This window comes from Musa acuminata, chromosome BXJ1-3 (assembly GCF_036884655.1).
Source record: "Musa acuminata AAA Group cultivar baxijiao chromosome BXJ1-3, Cavendish_Baxijiao_AAA, whole genome shotgun sequence".
Taxonomy (NCBI): Eukaryota; Viridiplantae; Streptophyta; class Magnoliopsida; order Zingiberales; family Musaceae; genus Musa; species Musa acuminata.
This window is the reverse complement of record NC_088329.1, coordinates 2,481,253-2,497,500: the sequence shown is the minus strand read 5'-3', so window position 1 is coordinate 2,497,500 and position 16,248 is coordinate 2,481,253. Positions and strand designations below refer to the sequence as shown.

The following is a 16,248-nucleotide window of genomic DNA, read 5'->3' as shown; positions in this document are numbered from 1 at the left end:
TTCTCTTCAACTCTCTCTTGTAAGGGCTTTTAGTTTTTGCAACTTTTTTTTGTCCAGCTGTAGTACTCTCAGTAGACCTGCCAGGACTCTTATGAAACTATCAATGCCTCTATATCCCACTCCAGTTGGTAGCTGTTACATTATTTAGTGGTCAAGAGTTTTGAGTCCCATTAGGGTGTTTTGGTGGTATGTGTCTGTGATAGCCTAGAAGCCAAGGAGAATTGAATAAGCATTTTCTACTGCTGAACTTATTCAAAGAAAAGAAAGAAAAATATGAAATGGACTTCCATTCTCCAGCTGATGAGTTATATATTAAGAAGGATTTTGTTCCACCTGCCTCTACAAGTGTAATTTTGAGATCAAATAGAAAAGTCTGGAACCTAATCTAAACAAGACTGAATCAACTCCAACTTGACCTGAACGATTATAATCATGATTTAAAATACTGATCACTATCAAAAAAGAGAAGAAAGGATATGAGGGGAATAGGTAAATGGATTGTTTGGAATAGCTACTCTCATGGTCATGTCAAATCAGGAAATATCAAAGAAACTAATATTCCTTCCTAGCAGCTGCCTGCAACCCAGGTTTGATCACTAAGGCAGGGATGCTTGTTAAGGTCATATATACACTCGTTCAATGCTTCTTTGGATGTCGTGTGATACATGCTCCTTGCTCCTTCCTGTCGACTGAGACCTTGATGTAGTGCATCTAGTGGTTTCTCATGGATTGCAGTCACAGAATGTTAGAAGAGTTGTCATTATGTTGTTAAGTGATAACAAATTACTAAATCTCGTTCAATGGTTATGGAGCTTGCTTTAATTGCTGCTCAACTCTCAACTCATATATAAGGACTGGTGTCTGTTGTTATCTTGTGGTGTTTTGCAAGTTGTTGATGCTCCTATATTCTTAGAACTGGATCATCGATCCTTTTGGACCTGGCATCTGCATGAGTGGTTCGGGACTACAATTGTGCTTGGTTTTTCATCTCATTTCGAAGTTGAGATGGAATGAAGATAACAACATGAAAGAAACAAATGGTGTGCGACTGTTACATATTATTCACAATGAAAGACGTGAATTAGATATGCATGTTTCTGTAGTAGATTTGTTTCTTTTAATTTTCAGATCTTGCTGTCTAGTGTTTGTGATACTTTCGCGTGTTGTGGCTGATGTATGTCGCTTTGTTTCAGTGCAGAATTGTCTCTGGATATGAATGAAGGTAAGAAGGTTATAGGGAACACCATTTTGATCGGCTGTAGATTGTGTGTGGACAAGTTAGGAAATTGAAGTACAAGACCATAAAAATATTGGATAAAAAAAGTGGCAGTGTGTGACGCATAAGACATCTGTGTATACTTAGTTTTGAACAGAAAATGCAGATTAGAATTTTGTCCTTAATTTCTGTAATCATATTCCATGCTCGTGGCTTATTAGTCAGAAAAGAAAGTTCAAATGTTCAGGTCACATGCTCAGACTGGCGTGTTTCCTTTCTTAATCTCATCCTGGCGACAGCCTCAATTCTTCTGATGATCTTTACCAACTCGAGGAGACTTCCCAATGCCATTAATTGTATCATTGTTCTGTATTTTGTTCATTACGATTTCAATTTCAATGCAATTTTAATTCCCATGCCCAGCCAATGATGAACCAAACATCGCAGTGAAACAAATCGGACTGTGTATCTTTGAAGGATACAGGGCATTTTAATGCAAATGATATGATATAAAAGATGTGGATATTCTTCTGTTTGCTGAGGACTTTGGGGATTAATGGTTTTAACATGTCATTCAATGTAGGATCCACTTCGCATCAGATCCACTGACCATAACTCGCCATTTCCAGTGCTGTAATAGCCACAGTTATTCCTGATATCCTCCATATAAGCTTCGAGCAACGCCAAACGGTAGTGAACATCTTCTTTAGTTTGAGCTTACCATCATGAATGATGTTGTTCAAGTCTGGTCTTCGACGGATGTCCCCGGTTCGGTTCGGTTCGGTTCAAGTCGTGGAGCAAAAACGAGCCGAACGGGTTCAAGGCAGGGAAGGGTGATCTCGTAATTTATGACATGTGTACTCGCCATCTATATATATGCACACACGCACATTTCTATTCCACCTTCTCGCAGCCCTAGGGTTTCGTCATTGCCGCCGCAGAGACCAACTACTCGAGCTAGGGTTCATTTCGAGGAGAGCGGCGGCGGCGAAGATGGTGGAGAAGGGTAATAAAGGGAGGAAGGAGGAGGTGGTCACGAGGGAGTACACGATCAATCTCCACAAACGTTTACATGGATGGTGCTTCTCTCTCTCTCCTGTTTCACTTTATTTTCTTGGATCTTTGCTTCTTCGTTTTATGTAGTTCTTTGATTGCTGAATCATTTTGTTCTGCCGTTAGAGGTACCTTCCATCAAGGGCTTTAGTCAGGATCGCAGTATCACTGTTGTTGCATCTTCAAGTGGATCTAATCCTTTCCGCAGCGTAACAGTAGCTTTTTTCTGTTCTTTATTACCTGTGCCGCCAATTACTTCGAGCCTTCGTAATTTAACCTATTAGATCAGTAGTATATTGGTCAGGCAAAAAAATCTGGTTTATGCATTATACAAATCTAAAATTGGTTTCATTTACAAAAAGATAAAAAAAAATAATTTTATGTATTGGAATCTTGTAGTCTCATATCCAAAGATCTCAAATGTAAACTCAATGGGGAATTTGTTGGGGTGGATGATATATTGATTGGTTATGATTATGTTAATATTTCTTTTGATATATCATGCCAAGAAAATGTTATGTAGCAGGACAGTGGCTTATTTCTTTGCAACAATTTACTGATCTGAAACAAAGATAAATTGAACTTTGAGTTCATAATAGTTTTTTGCAAATTGTAATACAAGGTCAAATAACTTGTGTGGTCATGTATCCCTGTGCAGAGGTGGCATATCCGATATGTGTGGCATGTGACAATTGCATCGATCTAGATGTTTTGGATTCTTCCAAACGGGACTTGAATGCCACTTTGTAAACAGTCCAGCAAGTTGCAAAATATTAAACTCAATATATGCATGACATTAGGATTGCTTCGATAGCCCCAACATTGTCAAGGACTTTCATCGACCATGTATCTCCATGAGCTGGTGGAGTCAGTTAAGCACAGTGCAAGAGTTGTGAGCATCACTATGACCTCAACCAGGTGGTTGAATCAACCTATGGGCTTATTTCTAACAGCAGGAATCTCGGACCCTCTTGAAAAATCATCAAGGTTTTAGATCTTCATTAAAATTTTTTGATGGATCGTGACAAATTTGATGACTCTTAAGATTTTCTGTTGCCTGGATATGTGAGTGCATATCGTAATTCGCATGGCATACAGCAACATGAGGCCCTTGTTGTGTTTGAATTCTCTTTTTTTTTTTTTTTTGTAAACATTCTTCAACTTATTTTTTTTAGTGCAGAATGAGCCAATATTAATCTCATATATAAGTTAGATCAACATATGTTAATTTGGTATTACCTGCATGAACTCTTTCACCACTTAACTTTGGTTTTGCCCTGCATCAACTCTTTCACTACATAACTGTTACCATCTCTATAGCCTGCTGGCACTGTGCAAGTATCAGCATATAAATTAGAGGAGTGTGTTTGTGATGGAAAGAAGCACATTAATTAGAAGCGAGATCTGTGTGCTTGTGATCAGAAAGATTTTGTGTTTGTCATTGTCTGCCTGGTGTTCCCAAGATGAATTTTCTACTGAAAATGTAGAATATCCTGAATCATGTGCTGTGGCAACTGCTTTTTAGTGTAATAGCTGCTGCCACTTGTTTCCTCTATTCTTACCTTCCTCTTCTCTCATTGGGTAGCACTTTTAAGAAGAAGGCTCCCAAGGCAATTAAGGAGATCAAGAAGTTTGCACAGAAGGCCATGGGTACCACAGATGTCAGGGTTGATGTGAAGCTCAACAAGCACATATGGAGCAGGGGGATCCGAAGCGTGCCAAGGCGAGTCCGAGTGAGGATTGCTCGCCAAAGGAACGACGAGGAGGATGCCAAAGAAGAACTGTATTCCTTGGTCACAGTTGCGGAAGTTCCACCGGAGGGGTTCAAGGGATTAGGTACCAAGGTCGTGGATGAAGCAGACTAATTTCTGCCGCAATGGGCACACCACCAGTCAAAATGAAGTCCTTATAGGTGATTTTGATGCACTGTTCATGTTTGGACAACGTAGTGTTTCTGTCTTGTTCTTCATGTTTGCATGTTTAAGAACTTTGTTATTGATCCTCGTGGTGTTTTCTTTCTCTGATTGCACTTCAATGTTTTTTGATCTTGATATTTACGCTGACAACCATTTTTGTTGAAGTTGTGGATGTATTATCCACGGGACCAAATGAATTCGCTTACCTTTACATCGACCAAAGGGAATGTGGTCACCGGTGTAACCACATTAACATTCGACAATTATAGACAACCAATTCGTAGGGTTATATTGAGCTTATACTGTTTCTTTTTCTCGTTAGCTACACAGCATTGTTTCACTGACCTTCAACATGTTTAATAAACTTGTTACTTTCACGTCAAGGTTCAGTAGTTAGTGTGGGATCAGCGTTCGAGTGTGTCATAAGGTAGGTGATTGGCAATTATCGCAAGGGTTGGTGGTTCGAAGATAAGGAATTTGGTAGGCCATACTGCAAAATTTGGCTTTAGTCGAAGAGCGTTTGGTGTGTTATGATAAGATTCGGATCATGTCATCATCGAATGATGCCTCATGTCATCATCGAATGATGCCTCATGACTAAATTTCGTTACGACTAAATTTGATTATATCATTGACAAATAATATTTTATCATCGGTTGATTGACATGTCATCATCATCGATTATGTTATTATTCAAATAATATTTTATCATCGGTTGATTGACATGTCATCATCATCGATTATGTTATTATTCAGTAGATGATGCCTCATGACTAAATTTCGTTACGACTAAATTTGATTATATCATTGACAAACAATATTTTATCATCGGTTGATTGACATGTCATCATCGCTTCATCGATTATGTCATTATTCAGTAGATGATGCCTCATGATTAAATTTCGTCACGATTAAATTTGATTATATCATTGACAAATAATATTTTATTATCGGTTGATTAATACTCCGTAGCCTCATTCAATCGTGTATCATTGTCAAGGGATGCTTCTCGCTAAATTTGAATATATTATTATCAAGAGGAATACTTTGTCTCAAATTCAATTACATGGATACTTTTATGTCTAGATTCAATCATATTATTCATCAGATTAGATTATATTTTATGATCGGATTTAACTACATTAAACTAATATTGTTTTATAATATTTTATTATTAAATTCAATCGCATCATCATCTGTTGATATTTCATAATTGGATTCGATTGTATCAATACGAGTGAACGCTTCATAGTCAAATTTAATAGCATCATCCTCGATTGACACTTGACATGATCATATCGTTGTAGATGTTTCTCACTAGATTTGATTATATTTATCATTAGGGAGCATTTCATGATCGAATTTGAGTGCATCAGGATACTTCATGTTAAATTCGATCGCATCATAATTGACATGTTTTATGTCTAGATTTGATCGCGTTGTCCCGCTTTCGCGAGAACCACATCAAAATACACGAACCCTGCCATCCCATCCGACCCACCCTAAAATCCAAATACACACTTCATCACATCACCCGAGACAGAATCGGGCCTTCTGGTGGGCCCAGGTCTCGAGCATGAGATCGGGCTTGGCGTTGACGATGACGAGGAAGGAGGTAATGTAGCAAGGGAGTTCGCAATCCTCCCACTTCCTCGACTCCCCCGGGGGCGGCGGCGGCGGCCGGTTGAAGAGATAACCCTTGGGGCGCTCCTCCGTCCCGGGGCTCGTCCACCGCCCCTTGTCTGCGCCGCTGCTCTTAGTCGGCCGCCCACGCGATCGCCTTCGATGGAAGATGGGCAAGGAGACCCTTTCTTAGTTACACCAACCCGAACAAAAACCCAGTTTTGGTGGGCTTTATTGTGCTACCGAAAGCCCCTTTTGGTGTGCTTTAATGGGCCACAATTAGTCCAAATCAGTTTTGCGAAGCCCATACAACTGATAGAAGAAGCCACAGAGAGAGAGAGAGAGAGAGAGAGAGAGAGAGAGAGAGATTGCCTTTAACTTGAATGAATAAGATGTTGGGGCACACTAAAAAGGGTCTCTTTCTTCAATAGAAAACACCGCCCAGATTAGATTTGCTACGTTAAGCTTGGCCATGATCTCTACTACTGCAACAGTACCAACTCCGGAACGTACGTGTATTGCACCATGCGGCGGCGAGGTCTGAGTATTTTGGTCTCCTTCATCGATGCCCGTCTCATGATGAGGATCACGTGACCAATGATTAATCGCTTACTTTAATCCGCTGAACTAATCATTGACGTCCTCGATTATTATATACTTCATGAAAAGTTCCGCAACATTCTCATCAATTTTCATCCATTTTCACTTAGATCGAATTCCCATATCTTATCATTGGAAATTTTTCACGTATCGTTTTTATAATTTTATTTCTTTTTTCGTTAAATTGTATCCTACATCTATGCCTAGGTATTGACTTATGCACTTAATCTTAGCTCAGTTTTGTATGGTCGCTCATCACCCACGATACAAATATGACCACACAAGAAGGTGACTTGTGACGGAGACCTTATCCTCATTGTTATCATTCTCGATTGCTCTGCTTGCATCTTCATCATTAGCCATAGAAGCTATGAAAAGTAAGGATAGGACTGATGAGGAGAGGAGGAGAGTTGGGATAATAAGGCCAACGATAACTTGTATGGTTCGACAAGAACGATGGTACTAGATGAAAGCGATGACTACGGAATATCATTATTTTTAAAAAATATCCAGTAAATTTTTTTAAAAAAACTAGCATGCTATCTTAATTTTTTTTATAAAGATAGTAGCTGTTTTTTTTTCAAGAATTAATCTTTTATTTTCTCCGCTGCAAAAGGCAAAATCGAAAAACAAAACATTTCAATCAGATATTAAGAATGACTTGCAACAGCTGCTATCTCAAGGCCAATCCAAATCCAACCGGTGAGCATAAATCAACCAATGGGACACGGTGATGAGTGCATGCGCAACACCGTTCACTTCTTCAACATTATCCACAATTATCCGAAGACGTGTCCCGTTCTACGCTTTTCAAGAATCACGAAAATGCAGTTCTAATGATAACATTCCCTAAGGCATTAATTGCGTCACTTGTAAGCACACACACACAGCTCACCGACCATTACCGGGATCTTTACACCGCCACCGCGCGGGGTCACTTGCAAACTGGCAGCGGTCCGCCGCAGAGGCAGTCATTGTTGGCGAAGGACGCCGCCTCGAGGTGGTCGAACGGGGAGCCGGTAGGGATGTGGCCGCAAAGGTGGTTGTGGCTGAGACCCAAGTGTCCAACGAACGCCGCCGTCAGCAGCGTCTTCGGCACGGGGCCTCTCAGCTGATTGTATGACAGATCCAGCGCCGTGTAGTACGAGTGGGAGCCGAACACGTCCGGTATCTCCCCCTCCACGGCGTTCCGGCTCAGGTTCAATATGCCCAGCCCCCGGCTGGAAAACAGCGCCGTCGGGATCTGGCCGGTAAGCCGGTTCGAGTCGAGATACAGCGACGACAGCACCGGCACGGACCCGAGACTGCCGGGGATCTCCCCGGAAATGCGGTTATGGGCAAGGTCAAGGTCCGCGAGCCGGGTCATATGGCCGACGGAGGAGGGGATGCTACCGGAGATGCGGTTGCGGGAGAGCATGGCGCGGCTGAGCATGCGCAAGTTGCCGAAGTCGCCGGGGATGGGGCCGGATATCTGGTTGTTGCTGAGGTCGAGGTGCATGAGGGACGAGAGGGCGAGGATGGAGGTGGGAATGGAACCGGATATCTGGTTGTTAGCGACGTTGAGGACGGTGAGGCGGGAGAGGTTGCCAATGTCGTTGGGGATGGGGCCGGACAGGCGGTTGCCCACGAGGTCAAGGATGCTGAGAAAGGAGAGGGAGGTGAGGCAGGGAGGAATGGGCCCGGAGATCTGCTTCCAGTCGGCGAGGATGAGAGTGGTGAGACGGTCCAGGCGGCAGATCTCCGGCGAAATGCGACCGTACATGAGGCCACGGGATCGGCCGGAGCGGGAAATGATGCGGTCCTCCGACTCGTCGCGGAGGGAGATGCCGGCGACGCGCCCGGTGGTGGGGTCACAGCTGACGCCGTACCACTGGGAGCAGCAATCGTCGCCCGTCCACGAGGAGAAGATTCCTAGGCGCTTCTCGGACAAGGCGGAGCGAAAGGCCAGGAGCGCATCGCGGTCCAACGTCGGGCACCCGGAGCTGCCCCGGACGCACGCCGCGGCCGCAATAACGACGAGGACGAGGACGAAAGAGAGCAAATGAGGCGCCATGGATGGAGGGGATGGTCCGGCGGGGGTTTGCTCTCTGCCCTCGCCCTTTTAATAACAACTCCGGATACAGGTCCAATGCAAGTAACAGCAGTAACCGAACGTCAGGAAACGCGTGTCCATACCTGAGCGGCGGAATCGCAAAGTGGGAGAGCATGGGCCGGATCAAGGGATTGGGTGACGTGGGCCCATATCAGTTAATGCGAACACGACGGTCCTTTGTCCAGCTAAAAGATGATGATGTTAATCACGTAGACAGCCCAACGGTTCGATGGTGACGTGCGAAGGCTCCGACGAGATAGCGCACGATCCTCGAATTCTCGTCTTAATTGCCAATACAGATGGCAACTGCGCACGGAGGCACCCCAACAATTGCACATATTTGCTCGTTCCCCTGCAAACAAACGACATTTATATCACGAGGATGATTTTGGAGGACACATAGTTTACTGTATATTTTATGAGCTTTTATTTGGATTTTTTTTTTTTTTTTTGCCATGTAAACACACTGCTATTCCTTCCTGACATTACAACTTGATGCAGGAGAGACTACTTTCCAGGTAAGATGCACTAGAAAACAGAGATATTTAGAGCTTGGATGCACTCAATGCTTGTTGCTTTGCTGTAAGGAGCATAACAGGTATGGAACTAATGAACAGAAATTTATCGGCTAAGAAATTAATTCTGTCTAATAAATCAATGCTCTGTCTAATATCAGCCTATAATAATAACAGTTAACAATAAGAATTCTTTACGACACATTTCAGTAAAAAGAACATCGAATCAGTCATAAAAAGAAGAATCGCATCATACATACAACCCTATATGAAGGAATAAGAAGTAGAGGAATTGAGGAAAACACATCCATCCTACTTCAAGAAAGTACAGTTGCATACTGTGGCTGTATCTTAAGAGCAGATGCAGATTAATGAAGACTGATGGTCAAACTGATTTAGGTAGGCAAAAATAGCCATAGTTACAGACTTCGACAAGACATGGGAGAAGTATTTCATTTTGGTTTCAGTTTCTGCTCTATATTAGATCTGGTCAAGTAGGTACAAATAAAGCATTAATGAAAGCCCATCTGCAATTTATTAATGATAGAAATACTTCACAGATTTTGATCAATGAAAAGACACCTCATTTCAGATTCTTTCTTAATTTAGAATTCTTCTGCTATTTTTCTTTTGTTATCTTCTCTACTACCTTTCAAACCTCCCATCTTTCACTCCAAATTTACTATTTATGTCATTTGATGTTTTTTATTTTCCAACTTTATTATGGGGCCTCTATATGCTAAACACAAAATAAAATAATTAAAAGTCTTATCCAGATACCACAACAAGCATTCTGCCATCCTCTTCCTATTACACATTTACTAGGATTATCTATAGCTATGAATTCAATATCCTTTCATGCATCAACTAATTAAACACAAGTTCTTCAGATAAATTAATACATTTATTCAACTCAAGTCAATATTCTAAAGATATATAATAAGGGTGGATACATGAGAAAAATAATATGTGAATCCCAGCATATGCAAAGGTTGACCCTATTTTTTTCATTACAGGATAAGAAGTGTAAGAATAATTTCTGATTCATTGGCAACTTCTCTTATATAGTTTGTTTCCGATTCTTGTTTGATGCACTACAGCAATTATGTTCAGAATTAATGAAATTGCTTTTTTAAATTATGCTATTCAGAAACTTATTGTAAGCTTGTGACCATGAACCGATGTATTAAATCAATTGTTAAACTCAATCTTGGAAATCATAGTGGAAAGAAAGAACAAAACTCAAGACTGACAGATCATGGTGAAAGAAAGGAAGGTAGTAGAACCAGAGTAAGAATTTTAGCTTCAATGAAAAAAAAATTTTGATGATGAAAATTTGGAAATGGCCAGCAAAGGAGAATTGGAGCTAGGAGGTGTGAATTTTAAAAGTCTACAAGGGCTTAATATCATCAATTTCTAAGGGGAAAAATCCATAATTATGAAAACAATCAGCAACCAGGAGAAAAAATCATAACTGGTCTATGAACTTATAGCAATGAAACTAAGCCTTTTACTTGGTGAAAAATGCTTGTCTCTCCGGAGAGGAGGTTGGTACCAATTGTGGATTTTTGAAATCATAATCTCAATGTCAACATGGATTTTGCTAAGGACCATATAGTAGAAAGAAGAGATTTATAATTAAAAGACACAATAAGTGCATTTCTTAACCAAAAAATATATCAAATCGATGAAATACAGACGCCTAGCAAGCATCTCTTATCAATGAAATTTAGACGAGAATTAACAGAATGTCATACTACAATAGATGAAACCTTTACCAATTCCGGCTTTTGTGACAGATTTCCAAAAAGAAGCGACTAATACTGCATAAACACTAGCAGAAGTGAAAGGCATGAATAGGATCAAACTAGTTTTGCTTTCTGAGGCAATAGACATGTGCGAACTTGAAAAATTAAACCATCTTTTCATTACTTACTACAAGAGAACAAGTGACATAAAGAACAGAATAAGGTGTTCCATTTTGTACAAGGCCTTGTTGAATTACTAAAAGATGCTCAGCAACTTCAATAAATCTCTAGAATTTCTTTGGCAGCTCTCAATTTAACTCAAGAAAGAGTGACTAAACCTAATTCCACTGACCTGCATTCACGATGATTTGTTGGTTTCTCGGCATGCTCTGTCCTACCTTTAATACATTAGATCATGACTCACCTCATCTGGACCCATTAATACAATGAATCATGCAATGTGACTAAATATGCATACGCTATTGATCTTAGATACCAGCAAGAGAATGCACATTGCATGATTCATTTGCAAGAAAAAAACTAACCTCATACATACATAATGTAACTCAAGCAAAGGAAGAACATAAACAGGTAGGTTTCTTTTTTTTTTACTTAATAATATTAATTTCAGCTGATAATATGTCGAAGACGATCCTGTTGATTGCTTAAAGAACCAAGATCTTCCACCCACACTCAGTGGCAAGTTTACATGAATAGCAAGCTGGTTCTAGACCTCAGTTTGCACATCCTCCGAATCAAATTGTCTCACATTTTTCAAGCAAGGGAACATTTCGAATTATTGCAACATTTCAAGAAAATTTGACGGGCATGTCCAGAATCATGCACCCAACAGATAAGCGGAAGCGGCACAACTCAACTAAACAGCAGAGCAAATGGATCTGGGTTTACCTAAGAAACGAAGTAGACGATGGGTTCGTTCATCGATCAGAAGTAGAGGGCCATCTGGATGGTCTTCTCTGTGAACCCGCACTTCTCGTAGAACGACCTCAGATCGGGCGTGCAATCGAGGATGACCTTGTAGCAGCCAGCGGCCTTCGCGTGGTTCGAAAGGTAACGAACCACCCGCTGCCCAAGGCGGCGGCGGCGGGCGGCGGCGTCGACGACGACGTCCTCGATGTGGCCGACCTTGCCGCCACCGTGGACGAACTTGCGCTCAATAAAGACGCTGCCGGTAGCGACGATCCGGCCGGCGTGGCGGTCCTCGGCGACGACGATGAGGTGGTCGTCACCGAGGGCGGCGAGGTCAGCGAAGCGGGCGCGGAAGTCCGCGTCGGAGAGGGGGGCGGTGGCAGTGCTGAGCTGAGATAGTAGCTCGACAAAACCCTTGGCGTTGTCGGAAATCTCGAGGCGGCGTAGCTGGAGAAGCAGATCGTCCTCCTCACCGTCGACCGCCGTCGTCTCCGATCGCTCGTCCATTCCGCCCGACACCTTCCACTCCGGGTTCGCTTCCTGGATCGGGTTAGACACAGAGAGAGAGAGAGAGAGAGAGGGGGAGAGAGGCAACAACTATTTCTATGCACGAAGATTATCGGATCCATCAGGATCCGAGTCCAAATCCGAATAGTTAGCTTGAAATATAAGCGATCCGGATCGTACCCTACGGGCTGAGACGGAGCCTCACGTAAAGATCACTTGATTTTTTTGGGGAGCTAATTATATATTATTTTTTAATTAATTATTTTTAATATCTGATTTTTATACTCTCAAAATTTATTAAAATATTTTTTTTATATTTTTAATCATATAAATATAAAGATCTTAATGTTTTATTTTCGTAAGTATAAAAATTTGAATGTAATTTTTAAAAATATATATATATTAAAATATTAAAGATAACTAATTACATAAGGTAATATAATTAGTCTCATTTTTCATGAGCTGATCGACTTATTTGGGTCATTATGCTATTTAAGTAGATTCAAACAAAAAGATGGAAACCCAACGATTATATATGATCAGACCTTTTGATCAGCATTTTATATAATGTAAATAAAAGAAAATTAATAATTATCCTCTCCCTTCCCATAATCCATAGATCGTAATTATATATATCATATAAAATGACTCCTCAGTAGAAAAATACTGGCAACATCTCTTTGCAACCAAACAATTATTGGTGAAAGAGAAAGAAGACATACATTTCAACAGCTCGCGGAAGCACCATATCCATGACAAACAAAGAAAGCCAAAGAGAAGTAATCGCTAGTATCTGCAAAGAACCCTGCACCTGAGAACCCTATCCTCGATGTAGAACCCCGGCACGACCATGGTCTTAACTCGACCTGGGATTTGTGCTCTTCTTCTGCCTAAAAGAATCTCTTCCATGTAGAGGGGATCGAAGTTTTGGTCTTCCTCAACTCGCAATATCATCAGAGGTGGGCTGAAGGAAAAAGCGAGCAGGTGAAGCAACCAAATGCATTTGGCGGCCACAAAGAAGCACCGGAGGAGCTGTTCAGGCCATGCTCTAGACCAATTTAGCAAGGAGACAACGCAGCTCATTTTTCTATCACAAAACCTGCTGAATTCTTCACTGTAGGACTTCGTCCCCTTGCACAACACTTCATTCCAACTCAAGTTCCTAAGTGAAATGAATGATGAGAAATTCTCCTGACGATCTTGCCGTGGATCTAGAAACTTTGGCGAGCCATTCTTCTGGAACACACAGTTCTCAAAGTCCTGATACATAGACTGGTTGACGAGAGCTTCCACAATATGGTTTGTCAACGCTTTGGAGTATTTATTACTTAATGCCATCCGGTGAGGTTGGAGAAGCAGATTCAGCTTCTCCATCAGATTGCAATCAGTCTCTTCGATTTGATGTATCAGCATCTTGCAGAACTGTTTGATTGATAGCCTGGCTTCTGATACCATTTGCAGAAAACCCTCCACCATCACCTCGTGGCTGACGGGCATCAGATTGTCTTTGATGCCACCACTGGATTTTGTCCTCCTTGACAAATTAGGCCTGTCCAGAACCTGATCGTTCTTCACATGCTTTGTCTGCTTTAGAGCCTTCTTCAGCTCTTCACAATGTATTTCTAATGTGACTAGCTTTTGTTGTAGCTCTCCCAGTGAAGATCTCATTTCGGAAACTTCTGCAAGAGCTGCATCTCTGTTGTTGTTCGCTTCAAGCAGCTCCTTCTTCAGTGATTCAAGCGAAAGTAATCCCCACTCCTTCAGAAGTTGGGCCATGTCTTCAGATTCTATTGGATTCGGCGACATCTCTGCCTTGGGCTTCTTTTTTGATCTTGGAAATAACCATGATAAAAGAGGTCCTCTGTGCTTCGTATGCACTTGTATTGGTGGCTCCGATTCATGCGATGAGCTTGTCACTAACTTCGACTTCTTGTGCTCGCTTTCAGATTCCCTATTAATGGTTGCAGGCTTGCATGAGTTGCATGTTGTGATGGCTTCATATGCTGGACTGGTTCCACTGCTTGAAGAATTGAGGACATCGGCTATCAGAGAAGCTTGCAGTTTGTGGTTTACGCATGTGCTTCTCTTGGAGAAATGCTCATTCGTAAAGCAAACGTTTTGCTCACTGTTGGAGGCAGAAACTACATTTCTAGCCATGTTTACTGCTTCATCATTTTTGCCTGTTCGTAGATTGATAGATCTCCAGGTTTCTGATAAGCTTCGATTCTCTGGTTGGATATAGTGACGATCCCATAAGGGTTCTTCTTCATAGCTCTGTCAAACATAGACAACTGAAGTCACAAGCAAAGAACCAAATAAATGATAGAAACTTAACAGCAATTCCCTACAACCAGCCAGCATCAGCTCTAAAGAGAGTATTGATATATCTCAATGCTGATTCATGCAAATCAATTCAGTCTGCATTATATAATGAATGGGTTCCGACACAATTGATTTATGGGAAGCAAGGAACATGTATGGTTGGCTATACTAGTTGGTGACCTGTTCATAGTGAGAAAGACAGCAATACAAAACTCCTGGTCCTTAGGACATTTCAATTTCTTCTTGGCCAGGCACCTGTAGATAGTGCTTGAGAAATCCTTGAAGAAGCATATGCATTTAGTATAGAACTGATCATAGATTGACGTCGTGAATCCACCAAGGTCGAACCGAACAAAGCACACTCAAAAGACCGACGCCAAGATAAGGCTTTTCCCTTCCCGCAGGGAAACGAAAACGGAAACTAAAACCTCTCTAGGTGCCAAGCAAATGAGGTAAAAGGCGAAGGGCATCGAGAGTTCTCACGGGTGTGAAGACAGGGTAGTCTTCGGCGGCGGATAGCGGATTGGAATGCCGCGAGAGCGAAGGAGAAGCGCCGACGGGGGGCCCGAGGACCGCGGAGCCACCAAGGTTGCTCCTTTTTAGCAGCGCCGCGTGCAGGGACCTCAGCTCCACGGCCTTGGCAATGGCGGCCTGGAAGTCCTCTCTTTGGGTCTCATGCGCCTGAGAAGAAGCGGTAGAAGAAGCCATGGCGGCTAGAAGCTATCAAAGGGTGGGGATTGAACTCAGAAGGACATGGTGGAGGGGTCATAATACTCAAAGAGAAAACTTCGACAAGAATATAGTAGGAGGAAGAAAGGGAGAGAAAATCCAAGGCTGGTTTACTCTAAAAGGTCGGAGATGGGGGAGGACAGAGAGCAGAGACTTGTAACATAGACACAGTGAGGAGGAGAGCAGCTGTTAATATAGACATACTGAGGAACCAACGAATGACGAAAAGCTTGCCTGCTCCGGTAACATGCACCCGGCAGTAACATTTCCTACGACATATTTCAACCAGCTCAGGTGGTTCGCATATAAGGTCGAGCTAATGATCTGCTCAATTTCAAGACACCAAAACTCTTAAATTTTAAGCCACATTAATCTTCTCAAAAGAAAATTCATATATATGAGGAAAATCGAAGTTATTCCGATACTATATGAGATGAAACTGCAATGTTTGATAGGGTAAAAATAATCAGCAGCCATCACATACTTTCGTTCGAGCTGCGAGGAAACCATTTTGTAGTTCGGTTAAGGGTGTTGGCGCAGATCAAGTAGAAATATTACTGAACGACTGATGATAGGAATCTATCAATACCTGCAAAGGATAACATCGACGCTGCTTATCTTTAAATCTGTTCTGTCTCGGAGTTTACGTTACAGCCAGCACGAGAGTTCATTATCCGCCAACTAAGCTATCTGGTTGTTCGATCTTGGGGTGGATCGATCGACCACATGTTCTTTTGGCACCTGATAATGGTAAAAGGATTTGATCTTTGTGTGATAGCTACTGTCTGCAAAAGAAATGGGCAAGAAATATGTGAACCCCAAGGAGTTTCCGCCAGCAAATGTCTAGGAGACATCTCCATCCAGGAAAGGCCAAGAAAGCAAGGAGTTTCTTGTATCCATCAACAAATTAGATGGAATCAAGCGCCAGTCTCGAGAGAAGAAAGAAAAGGAAAGCAGGGTTGATGTAAAAGCAGCCATGGAGATTTTGAATCTGAAG

The 16,248-nt window shown here is 41.9% G+C and overlaps 5 protein-coding genes across 7 annotated transcripts in view; 2 read left to right on the top strand and 3 right to left on the bottom strand.

The window, feature by feature from the left end:
* LOC135616498 (E3 ubiquitin-protein ligase makorin-like) overlaps nt 1-1,643 on the top strand; it is an 8,268-nt gene extending 6,625 nt beyond the window's left edge. For 2 of the 3 annotated variants that reach the window (XM_065115745.1, XM_065115761.1), the window contains one exon: nt 1,194-1,643. The gene's annotated coding sequence lies outside the window, so the exon portion shown is untranslated. The remainder of the gene's footprint in view (nt 1-1,193) is intronic. The other variant, XM_065115753.1, reaches the window with a different exon arrangement.
* A 467-nt stretch (nt 1,644-2,110) lies between these two features.
* On the top strand, nt 2,111-4,288 carry LOC135616513 (large ribosomal subunit protein eL31-like). Its single transcript, XM_065115782.1, has 2 exons — nt 2,111-2,295; nt 3,855-4,288. The coding sequence occupies exons 1-2, from the start codon at nt 2,210-2,212 to the stop codon at nt 4,132-4,134; spliced, it is 366 nt and encodes a 121-aa protein (XP_064971854.1). The 5' UTR covers nt 2,111-2,209; the 3' UTR covers nt 4,135-4,288.
* Nucleotides 4,289-7,086: 2,798 nt separating this feature from the next.
* LOC135616490 (DNA damage-repair/toleration protein DRT100-like) lies at nt 7,087-8,599 on the bottom strand. The gene has a single exon (XM_065115730.1). It carries the CDS (start codon nt 8,459-8,461, stop codon nt 7,343-7,345), a length of 1,119 nt encoding a protein of 372 aa, XP_064971802.1. The 5' UTR covers nt 8,462-8,599; the 3' UTR covers nt 7,087-7,342.
* A 113-nt stretch (nt 8,600-8,712) lies between these two features.
* LOC135616494 (probable glucosamine 6-phosphate N-acetyltransferase 2) lies at nt 8,713-12,277 on the bottom strand. The gene is made up of 2 exons (XM_065115739.1): nt 11,673-12,277; nt 8,713-8,852 (listed from the first exon to the last, which is right to left on the bottom strand). Exon 1 carries the CDS (start codon nt 12,198-12,200, stop codon nt 11,709-11,711), a length of 492 nt encoding a protein of 163 aa, XP_064971811.1. The 5' UTR covers nt 12,201-12,277; the 3' UTR covers nt 8,713-8,852; nt 11,673-11,708.
* A 514-nt stretch (nt 12,278-12,791) lies between these two features.
* LOC135616485 (IRK-interacting protein-like) lies at nt 12,792-15,501 on the bottom strand. Its single transcript, XM_065115722.1, has 2 exons — nt 15,006-15,501; nt 12,792-14,474 (listed from the first exon to the last, which is right to left on the bottom strand). Exons 1-2 carry the CDS (start codon nt 15,228-15,230, stop codon nt 12,987-12,989), a joined length of 1,713 nt encoding a protein of 570 aa, XP_064971794.1. The 5' UTR covers nt 15,231-15,501; the 3' UTR covers nt 12,792-12,986.
* Nucleotides 15,502-16,248: the final 747 nt, after the last annotated feature.